Below are 21887 nucleotides of genomic sequence, written 5' to 3'. Positions count from 1 at the left end.
GATTCTTCCATGTGAAGGAGCAGTTTGGATGTGGGAAGATCATGCATGGTTGACAGTGCTTGGCAAGAGCTTGTGGGTCAGGATCAGAGGACAGGCCAACAAGGGTGACAGTGGGGTACTATGCTACAGACAAGACAACTGGAGCAAAGTAGTTACAAGGGATTATCTTTCTGTATTTGGCACTCGCTAGATCTCATCTACAATATGGCATCCAAATTTGGACTCTCCAGTAGAAGACAGACTGATAAATGGAAGCAATTTCAGAGGAGACCACCAAAACAGTGGGGGTTGGAGAAATTTCCACATTAGGAGAGGCTGAGGGGAGCTAGTTTCAGTCAGCCTCAAGAAGAGATAGCTTTGGGGGGCATCTAATAGCAACCCCGCTGCCTGTGGGAGATAACTGAGGAGGCGGAATTAGGCATCTTCACTGCAGTGACGGCAGGAGGACAGACAAATGGATATAAATTGGAAAGAGAGATTCTGAAAAAAGGTTATTCCCCTAAAAATGGCCCAGCAGTGAAGTAGGCTGCTGAGGGAGGCTGTGCCACCTCCAACCTTGGAATTATTTAACACACAACTGCACAAACCCCTGAGAAACTTAGCCTGACTACATAGCTGCTTTAAACAGGAGGTTGGGTAGGGACTTCCTGAAGCCCCTCCACACCTGAGTTACCCTATGCTCCTAGAGTACATGAAAAACACCTAAGCTATCATCCAATTATACATATGTAAATTATCATCCAGTTTGTAGGATATGAGAATGAAAACAAACATTTCACAGTGCCTATGTTGAAGTTAAACAAGAGAACAGATATCAGCAACGTGTACATATAGTATCTGTATCAGAGATTGACACTGTGATGCCATGCAAAGTTCAAATATTGAACTGGTATACATGTAACAAACAGAAAAGGGAAGAATCAATAAAAGCCCAGGAGGTGCAAAACCAGGAAAAGCATTGGGACAAAGTGAAATCTGTCTGTCAATATTCATGAAAAGTGTTAAGACTAAACAGACAAGGTGAACAGTAGAAGAAGGAGATGGAGACAAGGATGGGACTGGGCTGGTAGGAGACTGAGGCACAGGAGGGATGGGCACCAAGCCAGGGCATTTCTCTGCTGCCAGCACAGAGCCATGACAGCCATCAGTATGGCTCTGGACAGCGGGATTCCTCTTTACTTCAGTTGGCCACTCTCTGAATTAGTCAATGATGCCCACAAAGTCATCAGAAGATTGATGCATGCTTCGTGTATCAGGATGCAACCCGCAGTTAGATAATACTGTTATCTAATTATGCTGCTATGTATCCTCCCCACACGAGATAGAACAACACTTTCAAGGTTTCTTTGAATGTTTTCCTGAAGCTTTCATGAGCTTTGTAACTGTCTTTACTTACAAGGAGTTTTCTTTGTATTTTACATATCAGACACACAAACACACACACACACACACACACACACACACAGTCTTTGTCTAAAATGTTAATGTATTGATAAAAAAGCCCAAAAACAAAAAAGCAGTAAAACATAATATTCATGCTATGTATTTCAACTGAAGCTTCATCAGTGCTCTTTCAGATACTTCTTAAAAAAGAAAAGGTATTTTAAGGCCAAGTCCTTATTTCGTTTCAGCACTTCCCGGATCTCCTACCCAGTGCACCCTATTTAAAACTGTTGACTAACACACAAGTTTTCAAAGTCTCACTTGAACGAAGCTAGAAGGAGAGAACATCACGACTGAACAAAAGCAATCACCGTCCCACTACAAACCCAAACCAATCCAACACCACCACTGTCTAAAGTAACTGCTAAAAAATTCAGTGCTAATTTGTTTTTCAACAAGAATAATGGCCATTTTTCTTCACAGCTGTGCCAAGTCAATAAAGAAAGGCCCTTTTCATGACATCAAAAAAATTATCTTGTTTAAGCAAGGCACGTCATACACTGTGTTTCAAGCCTACACTAATTACTAACAAACTGTCCTTTGACTTTCACTTTCTCTTAATAATTTGTTTTGGTCACACTTCATTTCAGTAAGATCCAGAGGAACACAAATCATTTCCTCTTTCATTTTTTGACTTTAAGTTGTGAAAAGTAATATGCAAAGAAATGAAATAGTCCTTCAAAGCAATACAAGAAAACTGCATTTGCTGTTGAACTAGATGGCGGTCTTTGCACTTCACACTCACCTTACAAAATGCATTGACAAGTCAATAATCATCCATAATTTTCACAGAAATTTGCCATCGTGATTAATTTCAGATACACAGATTAAGTTTTAATCTCCAAGGTCACTGGTTAAAGGAAGAAGGAATATATTCCTATATGTACCAGAGCTGATTGGCCTTTCTCATCATTAAATTAAAAAATTAAAAATTAACAACAAACCCACCATAAAACAGGACAACAAACATTTCTCAACATATCTTACCATTTGCTTTTCCTCTAAGGCTGCTCTTCCTTTTCTTTCATGTTTTCCCAACTCCATTTCCCAGAGGGAAAAAAAAATAAATCAATTGACTCTAATATAGAGAGCAGACGTGATTGAGGCTGCTTACATGTTAGATGTCACTGTACTTTTGAATTTGGGAGAGAGGAGTCTCAGGCAGCACTGGTGGTGATTTCTGGTCAGCGTATGTTTCCATTTATAGCCGTCAAAAGTTCACAAATAGAACTGTGAAGAGAGAGCAGGCAGCTGCCTCTGATAACAATAAATGTGTTTTTGGCACCACAGCAATTTGTTCAGGAGGGATTTTGGTTGCTGGCCCCACTTGCTCCCAGTTTACCCTCTCCCCCCTACAAAAATCTCACCCTTAAAAAGCCCATGGGAATGAAGAGCTGAAGAATAGCTACATCTCAGTAGCACTAACTTTTGTTCATGAAGACTATTAAGCAAGTACAGTGACAAATATGATAGCTGTTTGTGTTATGCAGAGACAGAAAGTGCACAGAACAATATTTTAAAATTACCGATCTTTCTTTGAGAGTGTTTGGGACTGAGCCACCCTAACATGTGTGTTCATGCAGCATATGAGCATGTGAGCTCTTCTCACATCAGGACACAGAACCTTGGATTTTGGAAATGCAGATGAGTTTCAGTGTGTCCAAAATAAGGTATCTGCACCTGAGCCTAACTCAAGGCAATGAAGCCAGGAGGAACTACAGAAGAGCAGCACATCATGATGTAATTCATATCCCTTTATAAAAGTGGCTTTTGAGTGCCTCACTAAATCCATAGCAGAGGCAAGATACTTGGTTCCCTTCCTTTCCTCTCAGCACGTCAGTAAAAGACTCTTCTTCTAACGATAAATAAATATAAACCTGTTCCATCAATCATTTTCCAGTTGCCTGTGTGGAAATGACAGCCAGAGGCAGGCACACTCCTTTCCACCCTGCTTGTTTCCTGACAGGCGCTGGACTCGTGTGGCCTTTGGAGCCTCAGATAGGAAGAAGAGATAGCTCGATTAGTCAACACCCAACAGCCCCTACAGCTTACATATGAACAGCTAACAAAACAAACAAGAAAGGCAACTTACAGCACTCCTGCTCTGAAACTGTGTTTAGAATGAAGCAAAAGTTACAACAGTGGCAATCGCTTTTCTTTTCTCTCTTTGTTTTCAGAAACGTTGAGGCAGCCGGCAGCAGTGAGAGCAGGGAAGCACAACAAAGAGCCAGGCAAACCTACATGGGCTGCAGTAAACAGAGGGAATAAATACATGCTTGATGTCACAGTAGTAAAAATACACCCTGCTGAGTCTCCTGGAAATGCCGGGATAAAGGGAACAAGAGGTGACACAACACAGTGAGGAAAGCTATCGTGCTTGTCAGCTCCTCAGCAGAAATAGAAACTATCAAGAAGTTCCTATCTCCAAAACTTTCTCTGTGCAGCTGAATCTATTTGTTTTTTGTGGTGAGGGACATGCATAATGTCTTTGCATCACTTAATCTCATCCAAATCTGTTACATTACCCTGTTGTAAAGGGGCACATTTGTCCCTAAGGCATTAAATGAACCCCTCCAGGGAGCAGCACCCGCAATTAAGCACAGGCACGAAGGTGATTCCTATTTTCTCCCTGGTCTTTCCCTAACTTCACAGCCAAGGGGATGTGAAAACTCTACCACCGTGTGACCACCATTCCCTACAGCACACAGAAAACCTACAGTACCTCCACTGTTGTTAATCTGACCATTTGTAACAGTTTTCCATCACTGGCAAGGACGGGAGCATCTCAAATGGAAGCACTCAGTCAGTTGTGCTCAGCTGTCTCTCCAGAACTGTTACAGGTGCCTGAAGTCCCCCATCCTCCATAGCCCTCTCTGCCTCCACAGTCTTTCATTGTTTTCCTGTATCAGCTCACCTGTGTGGACATCAAAAGCAGCCACAACAGAACAACCCAAGGAAGTGGCTCTGAAGTGACTACTCATAGCAGTTCCAACATGAGATCTTCAGACGAGAGCAGTCAGTCTTACAAGTGTTTTTTGTCCCCAGTCATTGCTGCAGCAAGTTTCTAACAGCCCTCACAGCCCATCTCTTTCACTGTTTGCTACAATCTGAGCAGAGGATTTCATAAGAAAAAGGAAAAAAAAGTGAAAATTAAAATACTGGGATAGGGAAGCACTTAACTGATCCATATCTAGGGAGTGGTAACCTGCATTTTGTGCTCTGCAGATGGTCCAAATAATAGCAAGCTGGAGCATATTGCATTGGTGACAGGAATGGGAGCAAAAAGCTGAGCTTACAACAAAACACAGCACTGATTTTATGCCATCAGGAAGCATGTGAAGCACTGGATGCAGGGCTGTTCCATGGCCAGGATGCTGCTGCACAAGGAACACAGGAAGGCTGATACTCTGCTATCTGCTACACCTGATGCAGCATGAGGCTTCAGCATTAAACGTAGAAGACCATGGTCTACAAGAAATAATTTTAAATAACGATGGGAGTACATTTCTTATTGCTACATGGGAATTATGGTTATTTTACTCTGGAGGACCTTCTAAGACACTGTTAGTAACTTTATATTTCCTGTTTTACTTCTCAATGGCAAACATAGTAAACAGGTGCTGAGTAAAATGCATGTACAGATGTCGCCTAAATGACCATGTTATTTTCAATTACTCCCTTGTACTGCAGTCACTGTTCTCTCAGCACCTGTTCTTCTTCTCAGAGCAAGTCCTAACAGGAGACCAAGAGACAGGGGAGGCTTGTTGGGGGTGGAGGGTTGTCAGAAGAAACCTCTGAAAATCCAAAATAGTAGCACTGTGTAAATAAACAATTGAAGCAGGTGTGTTCTGTGCCCACTTCATCTGTTGCTCTCAGAAAAGCACGCAGGTGACCATCATCACCTCTGTGTGCTGCTCTGAGCTGTGCTGTCACTCACACAACAACTGTAGGTTTGGGGTGGGTTTCTTTCAGTTTGCACATTTTCATTTCCAGCCTAACTGTGCTGCAGCCCAGGATTGCCTGCAAGAACAGCCCACAGTGCTGCTCCCATTAGATGGCTGTCAGCATTCAGCAATTAGATGCATTAATTCTGCCCTTGACATGCTCAGTCCTGCTAGACGCAGCTCAAAGACACCTCCCTAAGATACATGTATCAGGTAAAAAAACAGACAAACAAACAAACAAAAAAGCTAACCCTGAAATTACCTGTGCAGTAAATTTGGAGAGGTCTGATCTGGACAGGTGGCTTCTGCTATGTGCTTACACCAACAAATTCCAGAAAGTTAAAAGAATAAATAAAACTAAAAACAAGCCTCAGGTAGGCTCTCCCCGCCTTGCAGCTATAGGCTGAGCAGAGCCCACTGCTTGTAGAGCTCTCCATCTGCCCTCAGGTGTCGCCCCACTGCCCTCCCCATGCTCCCCAGAACGTCCTACACGACACCAACACAGCACTGTGGGTGGGAAGGGCCCGCAGCAACCATCTCGTCCACCTGCTGCTGTGGGCAGGGACACCTCCCAGCTGGGCAGGTTGCCCAAAGCTTTGTGATGCACTCATCCCAAAAAGCACCAAGACCCAGCTCATGGTTTGCTGAGAACCCATGGACAAAGGCCACTTACCTCACAGGCAGCTGGGCACCGAGGGCAGGAGCTGGTCCTGGCAGCAGCAAACCCACATTCCTGTGCAGCACCCACAGCTGCTGCCGTCACTCCCCACTCACTCTGTAAATACACACAGAGCAGCATAGCAGGCGTGGAAAGAGGGAAATGTTATGTGCACGGCAAGGCTCTGCCTTACGTGTGAGGAAGCAGCTTGACACATCGTGTGCAAAGTACTGGGGAATCCCAGGGAAATTTTCTCCAAAGCCTGAACACGTTTGAGGATAAAAACAAGAAATGTATTTTTTTAACATTAAGGTAAACTTAGTCTGGGAGACCTGAGCCTGCTATATCCCAGCAATCCATATGATTCCATTGGAAGGTATAGTTCAATAGATGTATCACCAAAAAAAACCCTCCCCATACTTGGTGGTACTGTTTGTCATGCCATCCTGCATAGCCAGAAACAAACAAATTGCATTGATGGCCTGCAGCTAACAAAACACACTAGAAAAGCTGACTTAGCCATCTCACAGCTGGGAACAAGAAGCCCCCAAAGAAAGCCAGTGCTCACTCTGTAGGCAGCAGTGAGCTTTCTTCAGGTGCCTCCAAGCTGGCACCAGGAAGCCAAGAGCAGGATATGAGTTGTCCTTAAGAAACCAACTCCCACTGCACCTTGCTTTCACCACCTGTTTCTGCCCACTCTTATCAAACACAAAGCCTGGAAAGTGACATTACTCAGTGCTGATAAGGAATGCTAGATCTCACCCCCACCTGCATCCCTCCTTTGTAGGACAAAAGTGAAATGTCGTTACCTGCTCCAGCACCTCCCATGGAAGAGACCCAAACATTTTGCTTAAGCCTCAAATATGCATTTGAGTCAAGGCTTTGGTTGAGATGTTTTCTGAGGTGGCACATCCACCCACAAAACTATTTGATCAGCGTAAGCCATTCATTTGCCCGGGAACTTCTGTCATTTTCTAGGGTTCATTTGTCAACTTGTTTCTTTTGTTTTTTATCCTCACAAAATCTTACGCCCACAACAAAATTCTGCCTATAAAATAAACCTGGTCCAAAAGATCATACATCCAAGTGTCAAAAAGTTTTCTAAATGCTGACAGCAATTCATTAAGAGCACCTCATTTAAATAGCAGAAGCTTTGATTTCCATGGCTGTAAGAGGAGTCCATAAACCAGTGCACGCACATGATCCAGCACACGAGAGGTGACCTAGCATAGCCCCTCTGACTCTCTCAAGCATTTTGGGAAGTCACTTACTACCAAATATGTTTTAATATAATTTCTAACATTGGCATCTCTGAAGCAAATTCCAACTGGAACGTTCATGCAAATAATGCACTTTTTATTATTAATGTTTGTTTTGCAAATGAATGAGAATTGGTTTAATACTCCTACTGCTAACGAATTATCTTCAATTAAAATGCTGATGCACAGAATAATGCAAAAAAGCTGTAAGTGGATGAGCTGAGAGTGAGAAAAATCGTGATATGCCGCTATTGCGCACCTATGTTTTCAAAATAAAACATCCATTTTCTCTGTGGGGAATATCGACCTAACCACGTGATAGCCATGCTATCCCAAAAACTTCCTAATTCCTGTAAGACAGCTAACAGCACTCACTTCAAGCCACGTGTGAACCATCATCTCAGAAATCATCCAGAATATGAATAACCATTGAGGATCTAGCAGGTCATTGAGCTGTGTAGTACTGTATTATTTTTACAGAAGAAGAAATTGTGTACAAACTGTAAACATCATCAAGCACATTTTATGCGCATTAAAGGAAGTCATTACAAACCAACCCAGCAGGACAAGCTGCCATCTCTCAGATAAGGCAGCATCGCAGAGCCCCGGAGAAAGATTCCTAAATGTTATTTGTAGGTTCCTTTTAAAAAAAAAAAAAGTTAGAAATCTAAATAGCGGTGAAAAAGAATCAAAGGATTCAACACTTGTACATGAATATTTATTCTTCAGTGCTCATCTCCTATACATATTTACACACGGAATCCTGGAATGTTACAATAAGGCAAATTTAAAGTGTTCTGCGTATATGCAAGTCAGGAGGAGAAATAATACATCAAGGGTAAGAAATTGCTTCTCAGTTCACTTAGAGGTGCATAGCTGTGTAAGATGATTTCTTCATTTATGAGATCTCATCATAACTAACTCGCGGGTGCTACTCAAATCTCATGTACGTTTGTGTTACCAGTATACTCGGAGAAAATATTCTTTGTTACACTCGAATGAAATATAGAATTGCGATGTAAATAACATTTCTCTGTGGGGAAAAAAAAAAAAAACCCAAACGGCACTATTTATAAGACAGAAAACAATTTTTTATTCTTATAGAAAACAATATTAAAAGGGACAATTTGAAGGACCCTGCAGGTAGACAAAAGGGTAAGCTACAGAGACACAAAATGGACACAAGATTTGAAATATATATATACACACACATATACACAATAGTTTTCACCGTGTTTGCAGATGAGTAGAAAATCATCTGTTGTTTCCATCACTGCTCTTAGCTGCTGCTGCAGAACACGCTTACAGGAAGGTGCTGCAGAATATGGGGACATTCACAGCACCCCATGCAGAGCATGCTGCTTCAAGCACTCAGGTTCTGGCCAAAGGAAAGTTCAAAGCAACCAGACACAAACATGAGTTGTGCTCCCCTTAGCCCAGTTCAAATCCATCCTCTGTTATGGTTTTACCTATAAATAAGGCATAGTGGTTCCAGTACTACATTAAATGCTGTTGAACAATTGGAAAAGAAAAATAATCATCACAAACTCTTTCCAAAAAAGTACTTTATTAGGGAGGATAAAAAGCGCTGTTCAGACAGTCTGAGTAGGTGCGGTGTTCTGTGCCAGCAGGATCCTCCATCTCAAAGTCATCTGGATCTGGGGGCAGCTGGTCAGTATCTTCATCAGAGGTCGAAGGGCGCGTGAGGATTATTCGAGGTATCTTCAGGAAGATTGAAAAGATTGCAGAGAGAATGAGTAAGATCAAGAGCAAGGAAGAGTTTAAAATTGGTATTATGAAGGTACAGGTGATGAGCAAAAGTATATAAGCGATGTAACACCACAAGACTTTCTGAGGAGTAAACTGGTCTATGCCAAAAACTGTGGTGATAGTTAAAGTAAAATTCAGATAAACTGCATTTTCTTCTCATTGGCTAACTTCTAAAAAGCTCCTATAGAAAGGAAGACTTAGCTGTTTTAAAACAATCTTTTATCTAAGTATGAAAAGGTGAAAACTGCACATACGTATAACTTTATAAAATCTATACAATTTAAAGCAATACAGAGTTATTAAAGATAACAAATTTTCATAATAAAGGCAGATAAAACCATAAGTTCATACATCCAACAAGCAAATAATGATGTATAATAAACTGTCTCCCTTCCCAGTAGTCAGAAAACTTTCAAGAAAGGCAGTAGTTCTTAAGTATCTGTTACTCTGTTCTACTTCTTCAGACCTTCTAAGAGCACTTAATGTTGACACTGTACACCTCAATCGTTGATGCATTGTTTCCTTGCCATAAACCACTTGATTTGGGAAATGACACATACACAGAGATCCGACACATGCACAGAGATCCACCACCTGCACAGGCCCTGGCACCCAGCTCACAGGTAGCCAAGCCACACACAGGCACAAAAACACCAACATCAGGCTGGATTCTCGCATACCATAAATGCAAACCAATTTTAAAACGGTCACATTTTTCAGTTACATTCCCATTTCTATTCAATATGCTCATATCTCCTTTTTCTTTTTTTCCTTCCTTTCTCCCTTCTTTTGCTTGGACTAAGGAGGGCGCATTACGGGAAGCATTAAATAACCCTCTATAGATCAGAAGTAATGGGAAATTTTACTTCAGCCATGTCACACCTGACAGCGTTTACAAGATCTCCACCCACTGGACATTTCCCTTGATATGTTCATTACTAAGAGATGTTTCCTGTTTAGTGACAGCCAGCTGCTTTCTGCTACAGCAAATACAGAAAAATAAGTGTTGGTACGTACCCTATATGTACAGGTGGGTGCCCTGGGTCATATTGCAGAATTTTACCATCTCAAAAAACATAGATGGGGCCCACGCCTTATCTGAAGTTGTTTACAGTGATATACAGTGCTAGCCTTTGTATTTCACTAAGAAAGCTCTTCTTTAAATATCCTGTCTTTTCTCAAACATGCTTATTGCATGCTACTTTCAAATACTACTTTCAAATAATAATATGGCACAAAGCCTTACACTCACAAAGTGGATTTGATTTACTCTCTCTCTCTTTCTTCACGAAGAAAACAGGGGGAAAAAAACAAAACACCTCACTGTCACTGAGGCCTAACTCTAAAAATTTAAACTAGTAACATGGAGTTCTTGTGGTTATCCCACTCTACCACCATCACCATACGCATATACACAGAGCTTTGATATGGCACCTTTGGAGATTGTTTTTTTAGGCCACTCTGACACAGTCCTCATTTTAGAGATCATTCAATTGAGTTATTCTAAAAAATTATCTCGTTTTTCTTTTAATTAACTAAATCTGAAAGAAACATAAATCCAAGAGTAACAATATTGCCACTGGAGGAACAAATTCCACAGGATGTTCAAGTTCTGGCATGAAATCACCTTGCACATCTCTCCATATGTTTGTTCAATACACTGCAAGCTGTATTTAGGCTTTCACAACTTTCCTGAAAACTTACCTCATTTCCTTCACAACACACTCCCTTCCCTACGCCCACAGTTGAAATGTGGTCTGCAGACCGCATGCCTGTAGAGCCTGAGCTAAAGCTGAGCCCTTGGAAGGCATCCCATCCCCACCAACAGTGCAACAGACTATGATCTCCTCTTAGACATCCACCTGCCCACTGGTTCACGCTTGTGCAACACTGCTGTGAAACCTGTATTGATGGCATTCATTCAACAAGCAGCGTTGGAGGAAGTCTTCCATGTAGTCTTTCACCTTGCTGTGTGTAAAGAGGAACTGGCACCAAATGACAGATCAACTTTCTATAGCAGAGGCTCCTCAGCCCAAAAGGGAGGCAAGGGGCTGAAAATCTGTGCTCCCAAGAGGAGAAAACAGAACTGGCTCATTGCTAATCCACTGCAACTCATGTGAATACTCCAGGAAAATGACAGCTCTCATATACATCCACCCAATGCTGTTTCAGAAACATATCATTGAGTTTCTACAAACCAAATTTTCTGGTCCAAGCACTACCATCTCCTACATCTCTCTCTGCTTTCTGTACATCTCATCTCCTTTAACCACTCTCTGTCTGAAACCCCACAGTAACTTATACTGTTGCAATTCCTAAACTCTAGCTGTTCTCTTCTCAGAGGCTAATTGACATGATAGGATTTGGAGGAGCCCAGATTTCCTCACAGCTACACCATAAGCTCTAATAGGTCCTGGCTGTGAGCAGTGACACCTATGCAATTAACGACTGGAAGCAAACCCAGCTAAGAAACAGAGTCTCCTTTTCTTCAAGCTTAGTTGCAGTGAAAGGAAACTCAAACCTCTTCATCTACCACCAAAAGCTATTGATTCATGACCTTAAAAACAACAACAAACAATTATAAGAAACCTCCATCATACTTGCAAGCAGTGCAAGTTTTCCATCTTCTCCCAGCTGTCCCCAAGGAACCCACAGCTCTCCACCCCTACCTTCACATTCCCCTTGGCTGCAGCAAAATCATGACCTAAGCTTTACCTACTTCCTTTTCAATTTCAGTTTTGATTTGCTCATTAAAAAGCAAAACAAAACAAACAAACAGAAAAAGCAGAGTAGGATAACTCAACAACTACATTTTCACTGTATTTATTTCTTTGTCTTTTGTACAATCCTTTTTTCATACTCAGAGCCTCTCTTCCTAGAATCCCAATGGATTCCTTCTGCTCTTGCTTTCAGGTTTCTGCATTTATCTTCACTAATCACAGCTTCACCTTACTTAACTGGTAAGCTTTGCTTCTAGAGTTTCTTGTTGCTGTTGTTTATCAGATGGGATAACATATTCCACACACACACAAAAAATGGCACAGTAAAGATGAAGCAAACTGGAGACATTGCTCCATTACAGACTGTTTAAGACACAGACTTATAGTAGAAACAAAGAAAACCTTTCCAGCATGGGATGCTGAACTCTAAAGTTGCCTGCCTAAAGAAGGCATGTAATTTCCATCTTCCACCAGTAATTCCTCAAAAATGTTAATCTTAATCTTGGTGTAGGAGGACAGTTTAAACAGGATTCTGCAGCGTTCCATTGTTTTACCCCATGAGTTTTACCAAACAGTGCCCGAACTTGCTCAAAATATTTCTGTTGAAACTGCAGAGTCCTCCTACTCGCTTTCCATCATCAACTCATTATTAAGCAATGATCAATTCAAAAACATAAAAATAAGTGTTGGGTGGCTTTTTTTGTTTCAGAAAAAAAATAAAATAAAATAAAATAAAAATAAAAAAGTGCAATTAATTATTTTAAACCAATTACTGTTTTCCATTTCCCCTTTAAAAACATTTTCCGTGCCTAAAAAGGAAATTTGAACAGGGGAACATTCTGCATCAAAACCAATGTATTCACTGTAGGAACTTCTTCTGTTGCCCTGTTTGCATCTTTCTTACCCTAAACAGCACTTTACAACAGAAGCACTAAGACTTAAAGCACTAAACAGGGATACATTTTATTTTTATTTATAATTGGTCATCAGTAAAAATCAAGTGATTTCAGACACTCATTTTATGGACTTCTTCTCCTCCACTGAAAGTTGGAGTCCTTCAGCCAAAACACGGTCCACTACAACAAGCATTGAAACAAATCAGTAAATCAATCTGCAGTGTTGGCTGCAAAAATTAATTCATATTGACACAAGAGAGGAATAAATATGCAACTGGCTATGATGTTTCAGTTGTGAGTATCTCCTCTAAGCACCCCCCAGCAGCTGCCTTTGTGCCATTGGTAAAGCCAAAATACGCAAGCAAGATCCCAAGTGTTGAAGAATAGGAATTGAAAAAGCATTTTGATTGGTCTTCTGGAAGAAAAGTCAGACTTAGCTTTGACTCTAGTTCAAGCAGATGACTATTTAATATTCCACAGCTAGAAAACAACTTCAATAGGTATGCGTGCCTAATTCAGTTTCCTGTATCTAAATAGTACATATACTAGAATTTTGATTGACACCAGCACTAAAACTATTATTTGGACACTTCAGCTAGTGAAACAAGAGAAAAAAAAATCAACCTGCTTGAGAGCATTGATAGGGCTTTGTATAAATATGAATCATGTAATGATTTCATACTTCATTTTATTATTTTTTCCTCACTGGTGATGGCAATAGTTTAGATTTCAACAAAAGAAAATTCAAGATTCTCACCAGACAATGAAAACTTGTCCTTGCTAGATGCAAATACTGAAGTTGAAAATGACTGTACTTGCGAAAGAAACTGCCTAAATCAAGTTTCCTTCCTTGACCTGAGTGAAGGAGGGCATTCAGTCATGCCAAAACTATGTTGCATGCAGCTGAGACTTTCTATAACAAGTTTAAAAAGATGCCAAAGTACACCCAACAAGAAAAGGAAAGAATGAACTGATCAGTTTATCCAGGGTTCAGTTCTATCTCCTGTTCTTTTTAATAAAAGTTTTGTCAATAAAGACAGGGACAGTACATAACAGCAGCCTTCTCCCCAAAAGAAAACAGAGAAGATATAAGTTGGAGATGAAGAAAGAGGTTTAATGAAATTGTTGTGTATTTGTTATTAAGAAGTAATTTCCCTTTCTAGGTGGAAGCAGAAAGTGTAGGAGGAATGTGCAGGGGAGGATGAGACAGTTTATCCTTGCCCCTTGAGCAGCCACAGCACTTGTGAGCACAGCTGGAGCCTTGCATGAGAGCTCTGGAGCCATGGTTTTGAAGGCACTGCCTCGGCCCTGGCAGCAGCAGTGGTGGAAGCCCTGAGCAGTTGATGAGGAGCTCGTTCTTCCTCCTTGAGCTGGTCACTCTTCTAATGCTCTCCTTTGTGATTTGATCCCAGATCTGTTGCAGCCCAACATGATTTCCTACAGGCTTAATGCACTCAGCAAGCGCTCGCTCCAGGTGCTATCTCCTAGAATGTACTCTGTGGGACTGATATCTTTTAGAGGCTGTGATTAAAATTAGGTATTTTCTTCACATGTTCTTGGGACATCAAGCATACGCTTTCAACTTTGATCAGTTTCCCAGTGAGTATTACATACACTATTTGGGCACATCACATTTAGAGCAGTGCACCTTTTTTATCTGGCAGTTTTGTATCTACCATAGGAGGGACACTAGGCAAGGAAGGTGGAATTCAGTCAAATTACTTGGAGTTTCCCAGAAAACCCTAGATATAAATGACACTCATACATCTGGTGAACAATATGAAAAAACATCTAGAGGAATTCACAGGGCAAAGGCACACAATTAAGAAAAATTACGCTATACTAAGAATTAAACTGAACTACTACATTAAAACATGTAAAGGATTTAGTATAATTCAAACTATCCAAAGTATAGACATCCTTATGATGTCTATAGTCCCAAAAAGCAGATCAGAGAAGACAACACGATGATGCACATCGTTAGGTCCAAGAAGATGCTGAAACCTGTCAACAGTCTCCATTCAGTGTCAGATAAAGTTGACTGAAAAGTTCAGACAGGGCTTGAATATTTTGATGGAGAAAAGCTGTACAGAACTGGCTCAATGTTTGAGTGGAAAGTGGGGTTTAAGTACTGTGGGCAGAAGACAGAAAAACTGAGAACTGAAAATAAACATCTCAGAATCCAACCAACATTACTTCTCTTAAAGTCAGCGTGAGGCACTAATGGCAATATTTGGTCATCTGTATCACCGATTTTAATTACTCAAAGTTAGACACGCAGTCTTTTACAGGCTGCACATGGATAGTCATCTCAGTTGTGGTTCTAACCTGCTATATTTTGATGCCCATTTGTATTTTAAGATTCCTGTTTTGAAATCCAAAGGCTCAGTTTAAGCTCAGTTAAAATATCTTTATTTTCATATTCACATACTAAACAAAGTAAAATAAACAGATTCCATATTTTTGAGGTGTGGTTAATATAACTGAATCGAATCTGTAAAGCACAGAATGTCAAAAGGTACCTAACTGTAATGAAAGTTCTGGGGCCTCTACACTTCAATAAAATAAATGTAAGTTAAAAACAAAGGCAATTCTGTCTTTCCCTTTGCAAAACAACGGCTCTGAGTGAAAGAAGTTTTCATTACCCATCCAATGAATTACTGCTCATTCATATAGTCATAGAATTCTTCAACCTAGCAGGCTTGTAGGTTTGAATTTGGGTTTGGCTGGACTAGTTAACAAGTCAAATGAGCCTTTTAAAAGACCTTCAAGCAACTAAGTCCACGAAGAACAGAGAGTAAACCTTAATCTGGCAGAGGTGTCATCCTTTGTAATGAAGTGGAAGGCTTGGAAATAGAATGGAAAATGGCAGAAAATGGCTAGAGGGCCATGGCTGGCAAATGAGAGACAGCAGTACTACCACAGATAACATATTTGAAAAGGATGTTTGGGATGTTTATTAAAATTTGATAAAAATAAATAGATGAAGACAGATTCCCTGCTGGAGGGCTGGATGTGGTGATGACATGGAAGAGTAGGAGAAAGAAGAGAGGCACTGCAACAGCTCATCCAGTACTCAATTCGGCTGTTGCGGGAAAAAGAAGAGAAGCCTTTGAGTTCTTTGTCACTGTGATTTCCTCCTATCTTCTCTAGGAGTAGGTGAACTCAGTTTCTCCTGGAACACAGAAATACAAAGGAAACAAACTTCTCTTGATTCCAAGCAAAGAAGATTCTGTCATGTTTTAACCATCTTTGCAGTTTGTTTATTTGAATGTGCCAAGCATGTTTTCCATAATCAGCGAGCACTGTAGAAGTCTTTCAGATTAACAGTTACTTAGGAAGAAGATGAATTTCACCAGAGGGAGATGAGACACTGACCAGTTCCTGAGTCAGCAGGATGTCCCTGAAAAGCCTATAATCCATAAGACTGACACATCCTGCTCTAGGCTAAAAGGCAGTAATATACACAGTAGTTTGCTACAGCACAAAGATGTTGATAAAAAACAGAAACACCAACGTTTCTCTAGAGAAGAATTTGCACACTCGCTCATTTTGACAGCTGAAATGTCTTCAGCCAGCTGATTCCCTCTGGGCACTTTGCTCTGAGATACTACCATAGTCTTGTCTGCCTGCTCCTCCCTTTGCAGCTGAAGGGCTCTGGGGAGAGGTAGAAAAACTTGCTGCATGATTTTACCAAGAGGAACACAAGAAACGATTATTTCCTTTCTTTGGCTAAAAAGACTAAAAGCCAGGCAACTGCTACAAAGGATTCAGGCCACTGCCACTGTATGAATCAGCCCTACCAACAATTGCTCTAACTGGAAGCCTCATGCTTCCTGACATGTGGGTTGAGACCACGCAGAAACAGCTATCAAGTACAGCTGGATCAAAAAAAAAGGAGAAAAGGGAAGGGAAGGGAAGGGAAGGGAAGGGAAGGGAAGGGAAGGGAAGGGAAGGGAAGGGAAGGAAGGGAAGGGAAGGGAAGGGAAGGGAAGGGAAGGGAAGGGAAGGGAAGGGAAGGGAAGGGAAGGGAAGGGAAGGGAAGGGAAGGGAAGGGAAGGGAAGGGAAGGGAAGGGAAGGGAAGGGAAGGGAAGGGAAGGGAAGGGAAGGGAAGGGAAGGGAAGGGAAGGGAAGGGAAGGGAAGGGAAGGGAAGGGAAGGGAAGAGAAGAGAAGAGAAGAGAAGAGAAGAGAAGAGAAGAGAAGAGAAGAGAAGAGAAGAGAAGAGAAGAGAAGAGAAGAGAAGAGAAGAGAAGAGAAGAGAAGAGAAGAGAAGAGAAGAGAAGAGAAGAGAAGAGAAGAGAAGAGAAGAGAAGAGAAGAGAAGAGAAGAGAAGAGAAGAGAAGAGAAGAAAAGAAAAGAAAAGAAAAGAAAAGAAAAGAAAAGAAAAGAAAAGAAAAGAAAAGAAAAGAAAAGAAAAGAAAAGAAAAGAAAAGAAAAGAAAAGAAAAGAAAAGAAAAGAAAAGAAAAGAAAAGAAAAGAAAAGAAAAGAAAAGAAAAGAAAAGAAAAGAAAAGAAAAGAAAAGAAAAGAAAAGAAAAGAAAAGAAAAGAAAAGAAAAGAAAAGAAAAGAAAAGAAAATGATGGAATGAGATGATTTTCAACTGGAAAATAATACTGGTCTAAATGTTTCATAAGATGATGTTGAACCAGAAGCTGCAAATAAAAAACTTCTTTAAGCAACTAAGTAAGGAAGCGACCTTTATTAGTGCACCCTATAGCCAAAACACAAAACATAAAGGAAAACAGATCTTTGACTGGAGTCTTTTATATAACGTGAACTTTCATTTTTCACCATTAGCTGAGCTGTGAGTGCTATTGCTAGAAAAGAACAAAAAAAGGCTGGGAGAAGAAGAACCAAGCAAAGCATTTCTCTGGCATTTGCTTCAAGAGACACAGTTGCTGCTGCCTGATACTTCAGTCTCAGTACAAGCGGGATGCTTTTGACCTTAATAATTCAAATATCTTCATCCTATTGTATGTTCCTAGTAAAGCTTGAATTTCAGGTGTGCAGGCAGATGACTTTGAGTGGGGTAGGTCTTTAGATAGCTTAAATTTCACTGAAGCACATAAAAGTGGATCAGAGGCTCAGCCACTTCCTTTTGAGATGTTTAAAGTAGGGGTAATGTTGTCTGAAACCAGCTAAAATATGGGCAAGAAGTCTTAGCCTGCAATGTAAGTTCCCTTTAAAGACAAAGCATAAAAAAATGAGCACCCATAGGTAGCAGCTCAACCCCCCCTTTCTCAAAGAGGGACCCCGGGGATGCTGCTCTTTCCATCAGCTAGAGAGAAACATGGCAACAAATTAAGGGAAGGGAATAGACATCACTGTTAGAACTTAAAACACCTCAGTGGTTCATATGGTCTCATCTGCCATGTTGTTGCTTGACCAGGATGTGAGCACTTCCAAAAGTTGAGTCCTGGATGCAATGACATCCACCAAGGACATGTGATGGGGTCACTGATCATTGGTATGTGCTCTCCTTTGACTCAGCCTGTCAAAAGTTTTGTGCCAGTATCTACTATCTTTCCTAGAATTAATGACAGACAACACACAGTTATTTAGCTAAGCAGGATTTGTTACTTGCTGTAGTCATTGTACTTACTGTTATGACATGGTTTAATGTCTGGAAGGGGCTGCCTTTAGATGAAGCTTCAGTAGGACCAGCATCATGTGTGTTGGGTTCTGAAATTAGGGATCCCTTCAAAAACAAAGCAGCAGAAATGTATTATTTATTCCAATCTCTGTACAAGGAAAGCAGGTCCTTCCCTCTCAGGTCACTGTACAAACACCTAGCCCTTTTGTTATATATGGTTGCACAACAAAAGCAAATATAATTGCAGAGCTTGTTGTTCCCTATGTGCTGAACACAGTGTATATTTGAACTGCTTAAATGGTCAGTTCAAGAATAAGAATGCATAACACAACATATCATGGTCAAAATACCAGACTCCTGCAATACATCTGAATACATTAATTCCTTCTCGTCTCCCACACATGCAAAGTCAGGTTTAGTTCTACAGCCTTTAAATAGGTGAATGACTCTGCCATCTTGTGGGAGACAGAGAAAACAGCTATTGGTAGGATAGCTGACTGAATAGTATGGAATGTATTTTCTTTTTTTTCTTTAATCTCCATCATTAACAAACGTTAGTAGCAAGTATATTTCAAGTTCCTCCAAAAATAATGATGAATTACAGCCTCACAGAGGAACCCGAGCAAATCGGTTGATTTTAAGATACCTAACAAAAACTGCTCAGGAGTTAAAGATACAATAACTAGAAATCTTGGCTTTTTCCCTGATGATCTATTGATGTTAAATATGTAAATAATTACTTCATTTCTCCCTCATCTTATTTAAAATTTAAAAAAAAAAAAAAAAAAAAAAGAATGAAAGAAAGAAAGAAAAATAGATATGGATAATCCATTTCTAAAAAGGAAGGTAAAATGATCCAGAATTTTATCAGGATGTGAGGATCCACTCAAACTCTATTTTTCCCAGCTGGTGAAAATCAAAGAGTAGGCCAGAGTGAAGAAAAAATTGTGATCAGAAAAGATGGGGCTTGAAGTAGAGCAGCCAGAGAGACACATTTATTACTTAGCACTGGAAGCCTCCAACAGAGGAGTTACTTTGAGCTGTTATCTCCTGACCAGAAATTACCTTGGAGAAGCAAGCTGACATAGTTTGCACTTATTTGTAAGACCTGCAGTAAGCTCATCTAATATAACACAATGCCATAAGCAAGTTTCTAAATACAATTGCATTTGTGCTTACCAAGGCCGCTATTCTCCTTTACAAATCAGTCATTAAAGTGAGTAATATTTTGTTTAGTAATCTGAACATAAAGATCAGAAAACCAGAATGTAATAAAAAGGAAAACCAAAAGTTAGGATCGTTACAGCTTCTTTTAAAAGACGTAACTCTGAAAGTAATGCCTTCTATTAGTTTCCATGGAAACTGCAAGAGATACAAAAGAATACAGTAACACTATTTGATAGACCAAATTCTCAGCTACAAAACATTATTTTTCAACATAGTCACCACCATCAGCTCTGCAATTTCTACAGCGATGAATAAGAGCCTTCATGTTGCGTTCATAAACATCTGTAAAAGGGGAGGTGACCCACAGTTACACAGCTGTTATGATGGCACTGTTGCTAGGAAAATGTTACCCAGACAGTTTATCTTTCATTGGCCCAGACGGATGGAAACCAGAAGGCACCAAATCCAGACTATACAGGTGGGTGCGGTAATACAGTCTGAGATTAGCAATGTGCTCCACAGTCTTCAAACTGGTCTAGGGTCTGGTGTTGTCATGCTGTAAGGGAAAGGTTGTCTTCTCTGGCCTGACTCCGGAAGCTCGAGCCTTCAGCTTAGTTAACATCATGATATAGTAGTTAAGAGTTGATGGTCTGTCTGAGTTCCAGGAAAACCAGAAGGATCACCCCTTTTCCAATTGCAAAAGACAGCAAATATCCATCACTTCACCTGCTGAGTGCTATGTCTTGCACTTTTTCTTCAACAGGAAACTATCATCTTCAGCCTCATATTGGTTCAATAGCTCCTGACAAACTTGCATATGGTGTTCTTTCTATTCCTGTGTGAGCACTCACAGGATCCACCTGTTGCAAACTTTGCAATGTTCCAGTGCTGCCACCATCATTTCCAAAATAGTGAAGCCAATATTCAGCTCTGTATACAGTTCTGTGGTCGACATCTGCCAGATAAGTTGATTGAGGATGTTCTTCATTTTATGTGTGACAACTCTGCACGGCCATCCAGAACATGGCTTGTCTTCCATGTCATTGTTGTCACTGCTGAAATGCCATCACCTCACTGTGCTCACATCCACTGCTTCGTCTCCATAAACATTCAGCAAGAGCTGATGCATGTCAATGGGCACAGAGTTTCCCACGTGGAGGAATTCCATGACACACGTTTGCTTCATATGCACTTCTATGTCTTGTGCCATTTTGTCAGAGTGCCCCTCTGCTGCCATCTGTCACATGGCAACAAAATGTAACAGAGTGTTGGCAGGAAGGTTCAGTCTTCACCGTCACCTCGCTAACATCCACCTCTGACATTGTAGGCCAACATAACAAAATAGGAGGCATTATTTTCAGAGTAGCCCTTATAATAATTTGGGAAGTATCTAAAAAGCTAAGCCTAAATCTAGATCTCCAGCTCCCCATATCTGATTGCTTTGAATTAAAGCTTACAACAAGAGAACAGACCCTACATTTACAAACAAAACAACTACCTCTGCCGCTCTTTCTCCTGCTTGCATCCCAGCCACATCTGCTGGACAACCTTTTGGTAGTCGTGTAATCAAAATTCCCTGGTAACAAAAGAACACGTTTCAAACCTCTCACAGTTTCTTCTACTGTTTTTAGTTGTAAAAAGCAAATGGGAAGCAATTAATTTTCAGGTGTTGTTCTGCTGCCTCTATTAAAACAGAAACTAAAGAGTCTTAGAATATTAGCAGGCAAAAAGGCTTTCATGACTGACTATACACACAACAATGCACAACAGTCATTAATTGTTTACACCGTGCCATGGGGGACAGACTGGGAAACAAGGATTTATTTAAGTGATAATTGAGAAGATGCAAAATATAGTTATTTTAAATCAAGTTAGCTCCTGGGAATGAGCAAATAAGATGGTAGAGGCAAGCCGATTGCAAACAGAGTGACACAGGTAGAAAGTGGGAATTAGCCAGCAGTGCTCCAGCCATATGGCTTTCTTTAGAAAATCATTTTTTGGAAAATCAGTTTTCTCTCTTCAAAAGTCACTCTTCCAGGAGCTTTCCCATCAAAATCAACTGTCAGCTTTTGCTTTGAGAAATAAGTTGCCCATGTTTCCCTTTGTCAACTCTATTACCAGAACAACCTCAGAGAGCAAACAACAAAACACATTATCTGGAAACAAAAAACCTGCTTATCAGTCTCTTTCTAACGAGTACTAGATAAATGTTGAGTAATGAAATGCACCTCATCATTGTCTTTATATGGAGATGAGCCCTTTCCACCAGCAATGCTAATACCAAGACTCCCCATTTGACTGCACACAGTAATGGTTATCTGGAAAAGAATTATAGTTGATAAGTGGCCAGATTAATAAAAACATTGCCTACTAATTACACAAGCAATGAAAATCAAGCTCCCATTCTCAATACCAACAGCTTTCCCCACTATAAA

General features: G+C 40.5%; 2 protein-coding genes and 1 long non-coding RNA gene across 8 annotated transcripts in view; all 3 read right to left on the bottom strand.

Annotated features, from left to right (window-relative positions):
• The window catches only part of MLIP (muscular LMNA interacting protein), a 69294-nt gene extending 66543 nt beyond the window's left edge, over positions 1-2751 (bottom strand). The window contains exon 1 of the mRNA XM_072331157.1: positions 2431-2751. Coding sequence (XP_072187258.1) covers positions 2431-2487 — 57 coding nt within the window. The 5' untranslated portion in view covers positions 2488-2751. The remainder of the gene's footprint in view (positions 1-2430) is intronic.
• A 789-nt stretch (positions 2752-3540) lies between these two features.
• Positions 3541-6098, bottom strand: LOC140249439 (uncharacterized). The gene is made up of 3 exons (XR_011903012.1): positions 6061-6098; positions 4166-4357; positions 3541-3689 (listed from the first exon to the last, which is right to left on the bottom strand). It is a non-coding gene; the product is annotated as an uncharacterized lncRNA (long non-coding RNA).
• A 2278-nt stretch (positions 6099-8376) lies between these two features.
• LRRC1 (leucine rich repeat containing 1) overlaps positions 8377-21887 on the bottom strand; it is an 89099-nt gene continuing 75588 nt past the window's right edge. For all 6 annotated transcript variants that reach the window (XM_072331810.1, XM_072331814.1, XM_072331811.1 and 3 more), the window contains 4 exons: positions 21681-21770; positions 20951-21028; positions 18295-18390; positions 8377-9026 (listed from right to left, as the gene is read on the bottom strand). In XM_072331810.1, coding sequence (XP_072187911.1) covers positions 8874-9026; positions 18295-18390; positions 20951-21028; positions 21681-21770 — 417 coding nt within the window. In that variant the 3' untranslated portion in view covers positions 8377-8873. The remainder of the gene's footprint in view (positions 9027-18294; positions 18391-20950; positions 21029-21680; positions 21771-21887) is intronic.

The sequence above is a fragment of the Excalfactoria chinensis genome, chromosome 3 (assembly GCF_039878825.1).
Source record: "Excalfactoria chinensis isolate bCotChi1 chromosome 3, bCotChi1.hap2, whole genome shotgun sequence".
Lineage (NCBI taxonomy): Eukaryota > Metazoa > Chordata > Aves > Galliformes > Phasianidae > Excalfactoria > Excalfactoria chinensis.
Note: the sequence above shows the minus strand (reverse complement) of the source record. Positions and strands in the feature narration are given on the sequence as shown.